At 37.2% G+C, this 15,558-nt stretch overlaps 2 protein-coding genes across 2 annotated transcripts in view; one reads left to right on the top strand and one right to left on the bottom strand.

Annotated features, from left to right (window-relative positions):
• The window catches only part of LOC6569794 (guanylate cyclase soluble subunit beta-1), a 59,823-nt gene that overhangs the window by 12,985 nt on the left and 31,280 nt on the right, over positions 1-15,558 (bottom strand). The window contains exon 16 of the mRNA XM_001996118.3: positions 14,794-14,951. Coding sequence (XP_001996154.1) covers positions 14,794-14,951 — 158 coding nt within the window. The remainder of the gene's footprint in view (positions 1-14,793; positions 14,952-15,558) is intronic.
• LOC6569795 lies at positions 464-15,158 on the top strand. The gene is made up of 8 exons (XM_001996119.3): positions 464-946; positions 1,752-1,851; positions 3,368-3,477; positions 3,555-3,658; positions 7,845-7,940; positions 10,826-10,985; positions 11,366-11,484; positions 14,324-15,158. Exons 1-8 carry the CDS (start codon positions 542-544, stop codon positions 14,754-14,756), a joined length of 1,527 nt encoding a protein of 508 aa, XP_001996155.1. The 5' UTR covers positions 464-541; the 3' UTR covers positions 14,757-15,158.

Raw genomic sequence — 15,558 nt, 5'->3', positions numbered from 1 at the left:
GTTAGCCGGCCCAATTTATATATTTATATATATAAAATAAAAACAACATAGAAAATGTAAACACTATGAAATGATTACAAGTAGTAAATGAAATTTGAAAAACGATTTTAGTTGATTGCATTGCGTTTACCATGAATTAATTAAATGAAAATATAACGACTATACTTTGTTTGTTTACGTTTTTTGTACGTACACATTGTCAATGTTTTGGTTTTTTTTTGCGCACTATGTTGCCAGCATGAAAAAATCAATAAAGAGAGAAAGCAATCAAAGTGAGAGGCAGGGAGACTGAGAGAGAGAGAGAGAGAGAGAGAGAGAGAGAGAGAGAGAGAGAGAGAGAGAGGAAAGCGGCGAGAGAGCTCACCCTGAAGCAAGTTCCTTCGACGCTTCGTAGCCTCGAAATTTATTCACTTGCGTCTGCGGAACTTGGCTTAACGTGTTTTTTTGTGTTTGAATTTAGTCTTATGCTGCCTTTAACTAAACTAGTTTGTTTATTAAAATTCCGTAATACATTCATTTATTATTCTTGTTCGATTGTGTCATGTTTTTACAGCAGTTGCTGTTGACATTGCAGCAGTTGGTAAGTCAATTAAAACGTCATTTGGCTTCGGTTTGGCTGCATTCAGTGCCGCGCTATTTGTACGGCTTCCGGCCGTTGGTGGCGCCACGTGCAACCAGCCGAGCCAGTTACCAGCGCTGTGGCAGACGACCACGACGCCAACTGGTCATGGACTACATCTTCGAGTGCTTCTTCGACGACACCTTCGAGCACATCACACGCAACGGTCTCCACGATCGTCAGTCTCGGCGCAACGTGCTCGATCATTTGAGTGCCATCATCAAGGGCTGCAGCGAGGGTCAAAATGTCCAGACGGCTGAGGTTGCCAGCCTGGCTGTTGTTGCCGCTCTGCGTTACCATCGACTGGCCAAGGAAGCCAACGGACAGGTGAGAGTTGATAAATTGGCTTGGTAAATTGATTTTTCGATTTGCTAGAAATCGTATACCAATCAAGCTAAATACATATTAAATTTTAAAACGAGGCCAACATACACAAAACAATCAGCATAAATATATTTTATAATTGAATATCTCTTTATCAAACTTACTCAACTGGATCATTTTGACTTGTTATTAAGTGTTTCAGCTTTTGATTCGTTTTTAATTGAGTTTAACTTCACCTTCTTACATCTTTGGACTTGAATACTTAAATCGAGAATTATTTAGACACTTTCAGAATTTTATAATTGATTCAATCTTTTACTGAAACGTACTTAAATTTGTAATCTAATTGAACTGACATGTTGACATTTTTGATAATTGAATTTGATAATTGATTTAAGAATAACTTTGTATTTTGTGTTTTAATCGAGAAAAACCCAACTGTATATTATAATTATTTAATTGGTTCGTACGCAATTTCTAACAAATTAAAATTCATTGAATTTCTGCTTGCAATTCTTACAATAATCAATCATGTGCCTAAGAGCCATTTTTACTTGTGTATATTTAATGTGAATATTTATGCAAATATTTTTTATTTATGTATTTGTGTTCTTCTGTTTCCTAGTATTGTTAGCCAGAAGCATTGAAGCCCTTAAGTTCTGCTTAATTCCAATGTAATTTGTGTAACACATGTGTCTGGTCAAAATCCTATGCCAGCATTTAATTTAAATTCAAATGCGCTTTGTGCTCAAATTTATGGCATAAACAGGAGTAGAGTAAATGAGTAAAGGGGAAATCTCTTTTCCAGGTGTGCCTCATGGGGAAGTATCACAACATTTTATATATTGCGCTGCGCTGCTGTTGGGATTGGGGAGTACGCGACTCCGAGGTTGTCGTTCAGCTGTTGGGTAAGTCAAAGGCACTAACTTAATAATTTAATGCCACAACATATATATACACAGATGTGTGTGTGTGTGTGTGTTTGTGGTGTGATTTGGGGCGTGTCCTTTTGTTTTGCATATTTTAATGAATTTTATGGCTTTGCATCAGATTATAACGCTCTTAAGTAAGCAGACGCGATTCACACGAATCTCATTTAATCACGTGTTTCTGCTAATTGCCAGCTGGAAATTGCGTTAAGGCAAAAGAGGCGAAAGTGTTGCTAATGCTATGGCTGCTGCTGCTACTGTGCTGCTTCTTGTTGCATCATAAAACTTGTAAAGTGCCTCCAAAGTGTTGCACGTTATTTGGGCCATGCCTTCAGACGATGCGTGTGTTGCCTCTAATTAAAATGCTGCGTGAAACTTGACAGCCCGAAGACTTGCGGAATTAATGGTGTGCCATGCCTCCAAGCTAACTATATATTGCCTGTGTGTGTGTCTGGGTGTGTGTGGGTGTGTGTAGGTACGTGTGTGTGCTTACACCCGCTTTACGTTTGACATGGCAAGCGGTAAAACTTGCGATTTTTGTACACTGATCCCAGGGTGGAGAAGGAGTTTTGAGTGTTTTTGTTTTGTGCCATCTTTGTTTGTTGGCTTATTTTATTTTTTATCAGGAAAGTTTTAAGATTATTGTGACAAGTCAACAGGGTGTTGGAAAATCGATAAGACCTTGACTTAGCTCAAGGATTATACAATTTTCTTATATTACTTTTCTTTTCGCTTTTCTTCATTTTTAATCTTTATATTTTGATGTAGCACACAATACAAAATACGTGTTGTAAATATCATGTTAGCTGGTTGCCTCACCAAGCTTATACAGAGGATTCAACTTTGTAGTATATGAATAAAATTAAATATTTAAAATTTGTCTAATATTTCACACATTTTTTTTTAAATTTGACTTAAGGTTTTAGATTTATTTAAAATTATATTTCTAGTAAAATATTAGAGTTTTGAATACCATGAGCGGAAGCAGAGTATTGTATACTTAGTGAAAACTCCATTGCAAAATATCTACTTCCTTTTTTTTTAGCGAAAATTTCCGCGCCTACAACCGCAGTCAAAATGTTGCAAGTGCCTCTTGTGCAGAGTGCGTTTTACGTGGCATACATTTGGAGACCAGTTACGGCTGCCAGCAGCAGTTAGCTGGACAACTCAACATTTATATAATAGTGCAAGGTTTTTTTTTTTTTTTGTATTTGACTGCCCACATTTTGCAAGTTTCCGTTGCGCGTTTGCTGTGTTGCCGGTGCTCTGACTTTATTTTGTGGCAGACGCCACATCCGGCAAGCGTGTTCCCAAAAACAAAAAAAAAAAAACAAATAAAAATACTGTCAACAAGTACAACTGCGTAATTTGCTTTATTTGTTTGCAGCGACTCCTTGTGGAGTGTTATGTCATAATTGCCTTATTATCTTTTTATCTCACTATATATCTCTCTCTCTCTCTCTCTGTCTTTCTCACATTCTCTCCTTCTGCTTAGTGGCTATTTATGAGTGCGAGAAGACGTTCGAGCGCATCTTTTTGGGTGCACTATTTGGGCCACATGCACCGCACTTTATAGCCGGCTGGCGCAGCGATTTTCAGGACCAGGTAAGCTATTTGCTGCAAGCACTCATAGTTATACTATATATATATGAGACAGTTTCTTTTGTTTTTCCGCTTGATAGCATGAGAATGTGCGCGCCATGGTTTACTTTCTGAAGCATGCAACACGCGAAAAACTGACATTGCCCGTGTGGATACCTCGCTTCGAGCAGGAGCGCCAGCTTAGGTAAGTTGACATCAGACCAAATTTATGGTTCAAAGCAAAAAAAGTGAAAAGAGCCACATACATTTTTGTGGCTATGCTCTAAATGCCTCAAGTGCTCATAGAATAACTTTCAAGCTGACACTGGCAAACAACAAGTTGTTGTCTATTGCTTTTGCTGTGTTGTTTTTGTTGCTTGGCAACAGTGTCAATGCTTGTTTCAGCCAAAAGTTGTCTAGTCTAGCTACTTGAGAATATTAATAATTTTAATTGAATTAAACGAAATATTTTACAATTAAATTCATTTAGCTAGCTTAAGTAAAGCTCATAGCGACAAGATCCTCATAAGCCTTGGTGCAAAACAAGATATTCGTCTCCCCCAATTGTGGCAAGCTTAGCACAAAGTTTGTTGCGTTAGTCAAACTTATTGAGAATAACAATAATTTTAATTGAATTTGGCAAAATATTTTCCAATTAAAGCAATTCTGCTAAGCCAGAGAATCTATTTGTTAAAGAATAACAACGAAATTTAAGCAATTGAAATTAAATCGCAATTTGAGTACAATTTTTTAAATCAGGGCAGCGAATAAATTACAAATATGGCTAAAACCAGAACGCGTTTCAAATATTTAGAGCCGTGCAGATAAAGCCTGGGAAATTGAAGCAAATTTAATGAATGGCTGGCTTAAATGACAGAACAAAGGCCAAGCAACGCCTGTTGCTGTGATCCCCTGGGAAATTTCAGTATAAAAACAGGCAAAAAAAGAAAATAAGAAAAAAAAAGAAACAAGAGAAAATTGCAAATAAAAGGATTTTAATTAAATTAATACATCCTGGCATTGTTTACTCGCTGTGCGTGTTTGTCAGCCATAATTGAGTAAAAGTTGGTGACACTTTACAAGCACACACACACACACACACACACACACACAAACACACACACACACACACATATGGACATTAATTTGCACAATGGCCGCTGCGGCTTTCAATCTCAGACGCTGCCTGTAGTCAGGGGCTGCTGTTGGTGTCATGTATAATTAAGATTTTCACTTCTAACATGAGCTCCGTTCGCTGGCTGTCTCATTTTCATTTTCATTTTCATTTTCCTTTTTTTTTTTTCTTTTCTGCCAGAGATTTATGAACATGTGTGTGTGTGTTGTTTTTGTTGTAGTGTGTGTGTGTGTGTGTGTGCAGAGATAAGTTGCAAACCAACAGGCAGCTATTTAAACCTTTTGTTATTTTGGCTTTGTTTGCCAACACTTCGAAGGATTAAAGTCAAAAATGCTTGTAATAAGCGCACCTGGCCGCCACTCATCACGCCACATACACTCGCCACACCACACCCCCCCACACACACACAAACACACGACCGCACACACACAAGCATGAGACAAGCTGTCTGGCAAACATTAGGAGCACATTTATGATGCCCTCTCACTTGACGCTCGAGTTTAAGCAGTGTCTCCATCAAAACACCAACACAAATGAATAAGCATTAATATCTGCAAGTGTATGTGTATGTGTGTGTTTGGCTGTGTGTGTGGAGGCGAGTAATGTCACTATAAACATTGGCGTTGAGTGCCGCTAAAAGTTGCACAAATCAACGTCACAAATGTGTAACATGTCTTCGTATATAAAGAGTATAAATAGATTCATACCTAAATGAATTTACCCATATAATATTTACAACTTGTCTTATAGATAAATATAAAAGATTGGATTTTATACGCAAAAATAAAAATAAAATGCGTAATTTTCTTTTTATTTCATTTTTAATTATACTTTATTAGACAATCAGCAAATATTTGTTACGCATACGCAACGTTGCCCAATTGAATTGAATGGCAAAGACGCAAGCAGATGATGAAATCGAAAATTATTATTATTTCGAGCATATTCAAAGCAATTAATATAATAATTATTTAAGGTATTTTGTATACTTCATTAGACAAGCTGCAAATATTTGTTAAGCATACGCTACGTTGCCCAATTTAATAGCAAGGATGTAAACATTTTATGAAATCTAAAATTTGTATTTTTAGTTTTTTTAGCTGAAATCGGAAAATTTATTTTTGAATAGGAAAAGACAGCAGAGGAAGATTCAATGTAATCCGTAGCTATCCTAATCTAAGTCTTAGTCATAGGTATTAGGCAGCTTTTAGGCGAGTAGCTTGATTCTTGGAATATATACTCGAACAATTTTTAAACTGGCATCGATAAAATTGTAATGTAAATCAGAGTATTCTGCAGTCGCTTACGCCCGAGTGCAACAATATACAAAGTAGTTATCATAATAGTAATATTAGTTTTTATTAAAACTGTTTTGTTTAATGTAAAATGATCCCCTATGGAAACGATGCAAACATTATCTATAATAACCATAAACGGTTCTTAATAATTAGCAAATTTTAAGCAGGGCTGATTTCTTTAAGACCTTTAAATGTTTAGTGCCTGAAAGTTTTAACTCTGCATAAATAATTAAATGCATATTATAGGATCTAACTGGAAACACACTTTCTTGTTATGAGTAGCATAAGTGAAGAGAAATGTGTTAAATTACTACATGCTGCTTAAGCTGCTGGTGTTAGCCTACTGTGTACTTGTAACATCATTTCTAATTTTAGTCACTATTGTTGTTGGGCCACCAAGTAAATTTTAATATGCTAACTGGACAGACCAAAGTGCTGCTAAGCTGTAAATTAATTTGCTCAGAACTTGGTAACTGAAAGTGTGTAGAACGTTAAATTCGCTTATCGTCTGCTCAACAGTGCTGTGTCCCTGAAAGTGTGTGTTGTGTGTGTGTGTGTAGGTAAATCACCTGCATATGCGTTGCTGTCGCTTTATTGGGACTTTTGGGCTTTTATTTGCCCACTTTTATGCGTAGACATTAAAGCCAGCACAGCAGCACAGCAAATAACATACAAACGCACGACACACACTCACACACTCACTCAGTTATATGATTTTCTTTGTCTGGCATGTGGCGCAAAGCGCTTGAAGTGCATACGGTGTACATGCTAATGGCTCAATGGAGCTAAACGCCCTCTAACAGCTCTGAGTGTACGCAATATTGAAGCTCTGCACCCTAAGGACAATTTTACAGACCAGAGACCAGAACTCACAAAAAAAGTCGAGTATGAAGAGCTATACACGTCAAGTAGAAGTTTACATACACTGACATAGTAATCTATTTTTAAATTAATAAATTAACCCTTTCGTACCTAAACCTGCTTATTCGCTATAAAATACTCGTTTTGCCAGTTTTTTTTTTTTGGAAAACTAATTTGGAGAATCCAATCAATTTATTTCTTGTCGCGTTTGCCATACATGCTGATGAGTAGATTAGCTGTCAGAGTTGTGTGAAGTTGACAGTTGATGAATGTGGCAAAATACATTTATTTTAAGAAAAGGAGAAAGTTCAAGATAAAGATAAATGTATCAACGACTTTTTTGTGGGCTTTCGAGATAAGCCAATAATTGCGACAATAAACTCAGGCCGTCTTGTGACCTGGAGGATTAAGATAACTTGTCTCAACAAGATAAGTTTTAAAACAGGAACTTGTCTTGCAACTTGTTAATTTATATATTATAGTAGTATGATCAGTCAGATTTCGACAAATATATCGCCTATGCCTTTGCTGCTGGATTATTCTTTAAAATTATTTATTTATTTAATGTAGACAAGACTAAAATTAAACAAAAAAAATATATTAACAACATTAAATTAAATAAATGAAAAATAATTAATGTGAAGATAAATGGAATCGTTAAGTTAAAATGTAGAATGTTTGTAACAGATAAAATAAAATGTAAAATGTTAAATATAAAATTTCTGGTATTATTAAAATGTAAATTGTTGCAAAATTTACTGCAGGCCGAGAATGTAACAACGCACTTCACGACAAAATAAGAGCACCCTCTGCAAGGGTAGTAAAACCCCAGAAAAAAAAAAAAAACAGAACAAAACCGAAAATGTGACAACAGGCGACAGGCAAAAAGCAACAAGCGAGCATCTTTATTTTCTTTTGGCACTAAGCAGTTGGCCCCTGCTTCCCAGCTTCCCTGCTCCCCAAACTCGAATTCATTTTGGGCTGCCTGTCAAGGATTGTTCTGGGTCACAGAGCCAGCAGAGCAGTCGATGTTTCTTGTTAAAGCCACTTATCCGGTCATATCTAACCAACTATGTATTTATCTGGCCTTTTTGCAGATTCATTGATGTACCCATCGAGTCCTGCGGACGTTCATCGCCACTCCGCATTGCGTTGCAAGCAAATGCGCCCGAATTGTTGCTGCTGCTGCTCAGGTGAGGATATGAAGGGAGCAAGTAGTGGGGATTTGTGTCTTGTCAGCCACTTCAATTAGCGCAAAAAATATGCAAAGCTCAATGGCACTTGGTGAGTTGAGCGAAAGACTGAGAGAGAGAGAGAGAGAGAGAGAGTGATGGGCAAGTTGTCTTAATGTATGCAACATAAAACTCTATGCAACGCTTAGCATAATCAAGTGGTTGGACTGACAATGACATGCCCCCTTGACAACGTCATTGCCACCCGCCGCTCGGATGCAAATATTAACATTAAATATGAAAGTCCCTGCCAAAGCGAATTTGCATGACAAGGCGACGCGAGTGTGTCTCTACTCTGTCTCAGGGCCGACGCAGGCAGCCAGCCTGCCACAAACTTACGCGTGTGCAGTCAACAGCAGTGACAGCAACAACAACAACCACATTGGTACACATACAAAAAATTTAGAGCTTATTGTGATCAAAAGCAGGCAAAAGTCAGAATATTGTTGACAACAGAAAATATTTGTTATTTTGGGTTCCCTTTTTCCTGAAGTCCTTTACATTTGAACTCATCTAAAGCTGAAATAAATATTATAGTTCTTGAAATTCGCTCTATAACAGGATAGTTTGATTTTAAGTAGACAAATAAAATCTTAGGAATTCCATCCATGCTTAATTTGGAACAAAGTCTTTTGTCTGAGTGCAGCTGGGAAAATTATAGCTTAAAATGGTTCTCAGCCTTGAAAATGCGTTCAGCTCGTCGCTGCCTCTGCGGTTGGCAATTTATTGTCGCATAACTGGATAGTGCTCGATGTGCATTTCCTATCAGTGTGGTTGTTGTTCTTGTTTTTGGTTTTCTTGTTGGTTCTCGTTGTTTGTTGCATGTTCAGCTGTTTTTTGGCAACGGAAGCAGCGTTTTCAATTTTTGATGCTGCGCCAAAAAGTATGCTTTGCATTAAATTGTAATATTGATTCCAGTCAAAGAGAATAAAAAGAAATCAGAAATGGCGTCTGCAATCAAAACAGCAAACTCACAAGTCTGCCAACTCAAAGTACACTTGATCTGCTCTAAAATAAATCACCAGCTGCTACCAAAAACTAATTCGAAGCTTAAAGATTTTGAGTTTAATGAAATTGTAAGGAATAGCCTTTAGCGGTCGAAAATGTATTGAATATTATTGTATATAATTCGTTAAAAATCATATATCATTATGTTCTTTTACGTAAATCTTAATGTTTTCAAGTAAATCTTGAGTTTCAAAATAAGGGTAAATTGTAAATTAAGTGTATGCTTCTGAGGAAACTCTAAGATATTAATTTAATCGCTTGATAAGTATTTTCGGTTCCTTTTTTCTGCAAAGCTTAAACCATCTTCAAGCATTGTGGTAAATATAACTTTAAACGCAACTCAAAATCTTCAGTAACAACTATGTAGTAAACGTTGTTATATATATATGTATATATAATATATTAATCTCAATATGTGGATATTATATTGTATTATGCATATTTGTCATTTATTCAATTATTCATTCCAGTCCTCGCTATTTACTTGCCATTTATATAGTCAGTTTTCAAATAATCTGCAGCGAGTTGTCGGGATACGTGAATTGCATGGTGAAAATGCAATGCCAACGATTGATATACAGATGGAAGAGGGATTGGAAGAGGGAAGGGTGTTAGTTTGTGGGGTTGCTTATCAGTCTATTGTATATTGTCTATTGTTGTTTATTTCTGTTGTTGCAGCCTTCTGCCTGATTTCCGATAAAGTGTGCTTTTCATTTGCGTGCAATTTTTTGGTTAGTTGCATTCTCATTTGAAATTCACGAAAATTATACAGTTGTATATATAATGCTGTATAAGGAACATGCATATTTTCATATATTTTTCTATCTGTCTGAGGTATATAAAATATATAATTTCCTTTATATACTCAACAAAATGCTTTAATTTATTGGATATTGAATAGAGATTATTTTATATCTTAGTTTTTAATAAGTGATTATATTTGATTATTTAATTTAATTGAATCTATTTTTTTAATAATGATAATAATTGTTTGCAGTCAATTTTTTAAATTGGAAAAGCTGAATTAAAAATGTTTAGCAAGTATAAGAAGCATTTTCTATCTCTAGCTTGAATAGATCGTTTTTCTTATAATTTTCGACTTTGGTATTCAACAAGAGTTCCGCTAAGTTAAAGAACACCTTTGATTTAAATATACATGTACATTAGCTTTGACATGAGTGGAAATAGCCTCATTATACAAAATGTTTCTCTAGGTGCATATATAAATTCATTATAATACATCAAGCAGCTTATCGGAGCCAAATGCAAATGAAAAGAAAATGAAGCCTAATCAAACATCGTGACAAACATTTTCAATTTAAAATGTGACAATGCTGATGTGATTCAACATTAACTATTTGCCGTGGAGCGACATTTGCCGTATTTGCCACATTTGCACTTCATTTGCAATTTACCACAGTACATCATACGCAACCTTGGTTCCGTTTCCCACTCTCTCCCTCTCTCTCTGTCTCTCTCTCTCCCTCTGTGTGTGTGTGTATATGACAGGATATCAACTACATGACCGCGAACTGTGCACAGTTCATTATTTCATTTGCACATTCTGCTTATCAGCGCAAGAAACATTTATTACCAGTTACCTGTCTTTGTCCACAAACTGGAATGGGATAACAAATTTGAGCCACCACCCAAAACCACAACACCACCCACTTGAGTGCAGGTTGAGAAATGTCGTCTACAAATTACAGTTAACAGCCGCAGAGCATTCGACCCCGACCGCAACCCAACCAACTACGTGCTTCAGCTGGCAGCTGGCAAGCAGCTCGTTGCACGTAGCTGGCAGTTAGCCGCAGTTTCGTGACCGCTTATCATTGCAGATACGGTGCTTCCCCATTGCCACCAGATGGTGGCACCTCCGTGATAATGGCGCTGCTCGACAAACTTATCGAGGATGGACGCAATTACAATTACGAGCTAGTTCTCTGCCTCAACATACTTATGCGCAATGTGGCCATGATTGAAATACCCTTTATGCTGGTGAGTGGCAACATTCAATTTTTACTCATCTCTCAATTCATGTGAAGTTCTTTTTGAGATATGTGTTTCCGAAAACAGTGAAAGAAAATTCTTAATTTTTTTTGATCAAAGTAACTTTAAACTTTTCAAGTCTTATAAATTTATAATTTCTATTCTATTGAAAATTGTTTAATAAGTAAGTGCATTTTTACTTTATTTTTTATTTTATTTTTTTCATTTTCATTGCGATTGTGTTTTTGGTAACAATGTCTTCATCAATTTGCCTGCCTGACAAATGACACAAGCTTCACATGCGGAACATCAGCTGTCTGTCTTTATTGCCAAAAACTTAACTCTTTACTTGTCAACCTCATACACTCCCACTTCTTTTCTCTTTACAGCCTACAAATTATGGGGAGAGACGGCAAGTCTTCTTCGAGCGCTATATACAACTCTTAAGGGATAAAATCATTGCCAAGGAACAGGTCTACGGCGTGCCGACTTTACGTCATTTCTGCCGGTAATTATCAACTTAGAAACCGAATTTTCCTATACCAATGCCTACTGTCCGTTTGTCTTTGAAATATACACAGAGAGAAATGCGATGGGAGGGGCTGACAGCCCTGGAAGCAGTGTGGACTGCTGACGGTTGGCAACGAAGTTAAACATTGTTTTTTATTCAATTATTTTGGTGATGCTTTTGCTGGCTGTTGCTCAACGCCTGCCGTGACGGCTTTTACAGTTTTCCCTGCGATAAGCCTGGAAAATTTAATAAGCACAAAAAGCAGCCGAGAGTCGCCTCCACTTCGGCGTCTGATTGACAGACAGTTTGTCACAGCGGCAACTGTCGACGTGAAATTGTGCAACTTTTATCATGAACATTTACTGGTTTTTTGTTTTGGTCGCTTTTGTGATGAGGCTTACTGCAAATTCGCTTTGTCTTTTGTCTATTAAGTCAATTTTGTGGCCTTGGCATGGCCCTTGCGACCATTCTACTTTGTCGCAACTTAAGCAAATGCGCAAAGTTGCGTGAAATCCATACCAAAGATATGAGACTGTATAGACTCCAACTAGCCCAACAGCTGTTGGCCAAATTTAATTGAATTACGTTACAAATTTGATTAGTACTCGGTCTTTAATCGATAAGCTGTCAACCTATTTACTAATTTGATAAGTTAGCACAAAAGTTTGGTCCGTTGCCCATTTTCGGTTCGGATCGGATCGGATTGGATTTCAGTGCAGCTGACAAACGTTCTGACCCCCAACTTGTTCCATTATTGTTGTACATGGTTCGCATGTTTGCCATTTGCCAACTCACGTGTCACATAAAAATCGCAAACGACTTTGGCACCCTACCCCAACCGCCCATAATTCACTTGGACTATGTGTGTGTGTTTTATATGCTCTGTAAGCCGAAATGGGTTCGAAAAGGCTATGCTGCTAAATATTTCATTTTGGGCATGGAGAAGTAGACGGCGAGGCAACACTTCTTAAGATGCACCCACACGTAGAAGTTAGTTGTTCAGTTTAGTCGAGACATTATATAAATATCACAACAGTAGCAGATTAGAGTGTGTGCAATTTAAGCCAGTTTATAGGGCAACTTTAGTCAATCATTCTTTCGCTATTTGTGTTTTATTTTTTTCCGGCGTACTATTTGCCAGTTTTTTCTCCTGTGAAAAGGTTCACTTGCATAGTACTAAATCGGACTAGACTAAGCTGAACGTGAATGTGTAATGTATATGCTTGTATATATATGTCTCTCTGAACTCAACAAATATACATTTGCATATATGCAATTAGATTGACGCCCATTTTTAGTTGTCGATTGCGAATCCGGTTTTATTGCTGCTGCTGCGCTTTCTGCATTATTGTTTTTATTTCACTCGTGCAAGTGGAATTTATTTAGCTATTCAAGCACTGTGCTAGATTTCAATTTCTGCTCATTAATGTCACAAGTCTCCGATTAGGCAAATTCAAGAGTCTAAGCTAATATTGCGCAAGCTGGGAGTGGTTTTTATTTGTTTATGGTCGCTTAGTAGCTGATGCTTGGGGACTGGCTGCTTTGATTGGTGGCGCCTCGTAAAGTGACCAAAAACAAAAGGCGCACATCATTTGCAGACCTCAATAATGTTGACAACACAAATTAACGGCACCATAAAAAGTTGAGCCCCCGAGCAGGCAACTGTTGATGGCATCGAACAGCTTAAGCGACAGATTAGCATATTTTAAAGCTAATGTCGCGTTTTATGATGTCGAATTCTCCCCTTTCCCCTTTCGCTTTTTTTCTTTCAACTTTTAAGAATTTTACACAAAAATTCGCATACTCATGTGCACTCACATAGAAAGTTTTGCTGTGGGTTGTCTTGAAAAAAAAACAGCTTTCACTATGCCTGAAAGACGCTTGATTGCCTCCGAACCAAGTGAGAAAGTACACGAATAAAATAAGAAAAAAGTAAAAAAAAAAATCAAGAAAAATACGCTCACAATTTCCGGTACTTGAACTCCTCCTATTCTGTTTTTTATTTTTGTGAGTTTGTCTTAGTTTTTGTTTCTGTTTTGAGTGCTGCACAGAAAAGAGCGCAACTTTGTAAGCAAAAGTAAAGTTTATAGAAATTCTGCTACAACAAAAGTTTTAAGCACATGAACTTTGCTCAGTTTTGTCTGCTCATTTTTTGTATATATATATATATATATATACTCTGCTGCTTTCTATATCAGCTTATTATGTGAAACTTAAATTAATTTATTAAATATGCAACTTGTTCAGATTGACAGGAAGCAAGCGCGAAAAAATGTCAAAGTGAAAGTTGCAAAACGGTGAGACTTTTTCGTCCTTAGTTACGAAATCTAAAAAAGACAACCTGTCAGATAGTTTCTTGCAGAAGCTTAGCTCAAATTGTGAAACTGTGGAAAATACTTGTACTAGTAAAAATACGAATATGCGATTATGACTTGTAAATAAGTCTATTTTATTGTTTAAAAAATATACAATTTAATTATCGTAAAAAAACTAATAAATGTCAATTAAAAAATTGTAATAATAATTAAATTAATAATTAACAATTAAAATAAATTTCTTGAATATAAATACGAGTGATAAAATACTTTATCAAAATTGAATCATTTACATCAAGTCTAAGTTTTTCAACAGGATTTAGATCAAGAACTTGTGGTGAAAAGTTTACTCAAAATCTGTTTCATTTTATTAAGTATAATAAAAATAATGGTTCTAAAATATTGACTACTAAAAACAAAAACAATGTTTCCAATTTCCGGTTCACTTAAGCGACAATTTTTAATTGTATATCGAATACTGAGAATTTTCTTCTTTCTTATTACTCTCGCCCACGATTCAGCTGTCGTATTCGTGATATATTGAGGGAATGTAATCAGCTACCAAATGGCATCGATACGTTGCGGTTGCCGCTGCGACTGCAACGCTATATTGACCTAACCGAGGAGCTGGACGGACCAGAGATGCAGCAGCCACAGCAGCAGCAGCAAACGCCACCTTCGCAAGCGAATCGAATGGATAAGCTGACAAATGCCATGCAGAGATTAGAGACCATCAACAGCAGCGGGGAGGAGAGCGATTCGGATGATGAGAGCGAGAATCAATTGCAGCTGCTCGAGCCGGTCACCGATGCGGAGAAGGCGGCTGTCGCTGCCTTTGTGGCCACCAGCGATGGCGTCATCACCGAGGAGGCCAAACAGGCGGCTATTGCCGCCTATGTGGCGGCCACTGAGGCCAATGAGAAGAAGAGCCCTCAACCCTCAACGCTTAGCTAGCAAGCTATTAAGTAGTGTTTTGTACTCGCACACTCACCGATAGGTCTCCTCGCTGATGTTGATGCGACCGGGCACACCGGTGGTTTCCGTGCGACTCGTCAGGTTGACTGTGTTGCCAAAGAGGCAATAACGGGGCACACGATTTCCAATGACACCGGTGACCACCTCGCCCGAGTGGATGCCAATCGTGATTTGCTGTATGGAGTATATTTAGAGAAGAGTACAACATTATAATCTGTAAACTGTGAAATTTCTAGTGTTTAACAATTTATAATATGTGTGTTAGTAATGAAATATATGTGCCACTCGCCGATTACCGAGTCAAACACTTGATTTACCTAATAAAGTTTCAGAGCCAAAGAAAAGCTAACAGTAATGGCTCAAGTTCTGCAGGAAAATGTAGCAAGTTGCAAGTTTCTAGCCGAACCGACGAAAAGTTACCACAATTACTTGGAAAAAGTTGCAGTTGCCACTGCCATTGCCACTGACTCTGTCTCCCTCTGTCTGTCTGCCTCTGTCCCCTCTGCTGGTGTGGTGTGCAAAAGTTTTCTTTAATTAAATTTAAAACGAAATGAGCTGCGGCTGCGACAAAGTGCCAACAACCAAATGCTCCCCCCAAAAGAGCAAAAAGCGACTATCCTAACTAGGTGACGTTGCCAAAATTGGTCAGGAAGATACATATATCTATATATGTATATATATATGTGTGTGTGTGTGTGTGTAGCTATCGTGTGTAACATATGTGAAAAGTATTTTAGAGTCTGGCATTGAAAAGCTATTGCAAAAATAATAAATTAATTAA

This window comes from Drosophila grimshawi, unplaced genomic scaffold (assembly GCF_018153295.1).
Source record: "Drosophila grimshawi isolate 15287-2541.00 unplaced genomic scaffold, ASM1815329v1 contig_311, whole genome shotgun sequence".
NCBI lineage: Eukaryota > Metazoa > Arthropoda > Insecta > Diptera > Drosophilidae > Drosophila > Drosophila grimshawi.
Note: the sequence above shows the minus strand (reverse complement) of the source record. Positions and strands in the feature narration are given on the sequence as shown.

Excerpts from the sequence above, each read along its gene's own strand:
- LOC6569795 (XM_001996119.3), top strand. The coding sequence starts at position 542 with ATGTTTTTACAGCAGTTGCTGTTGACATTGCAGCAGTTGGTAAGTCAA. Across the intron at positions 947-1,751 it reads CCAAGGAAGCCAACGGACAG|GTGTGCCTCATGGGGAAGTA; the intron begins GTGAGAGTTGAT and ends TCTCTTTTCCAG. Across the intron at positions 3,659-7,844 it reads GAGCAGGAGCGCCAGCTTAG|ATTCATTGATGTACCCATCG; the intron begins GTAAGTTGACAT and ends GCCTTTTTGCAG.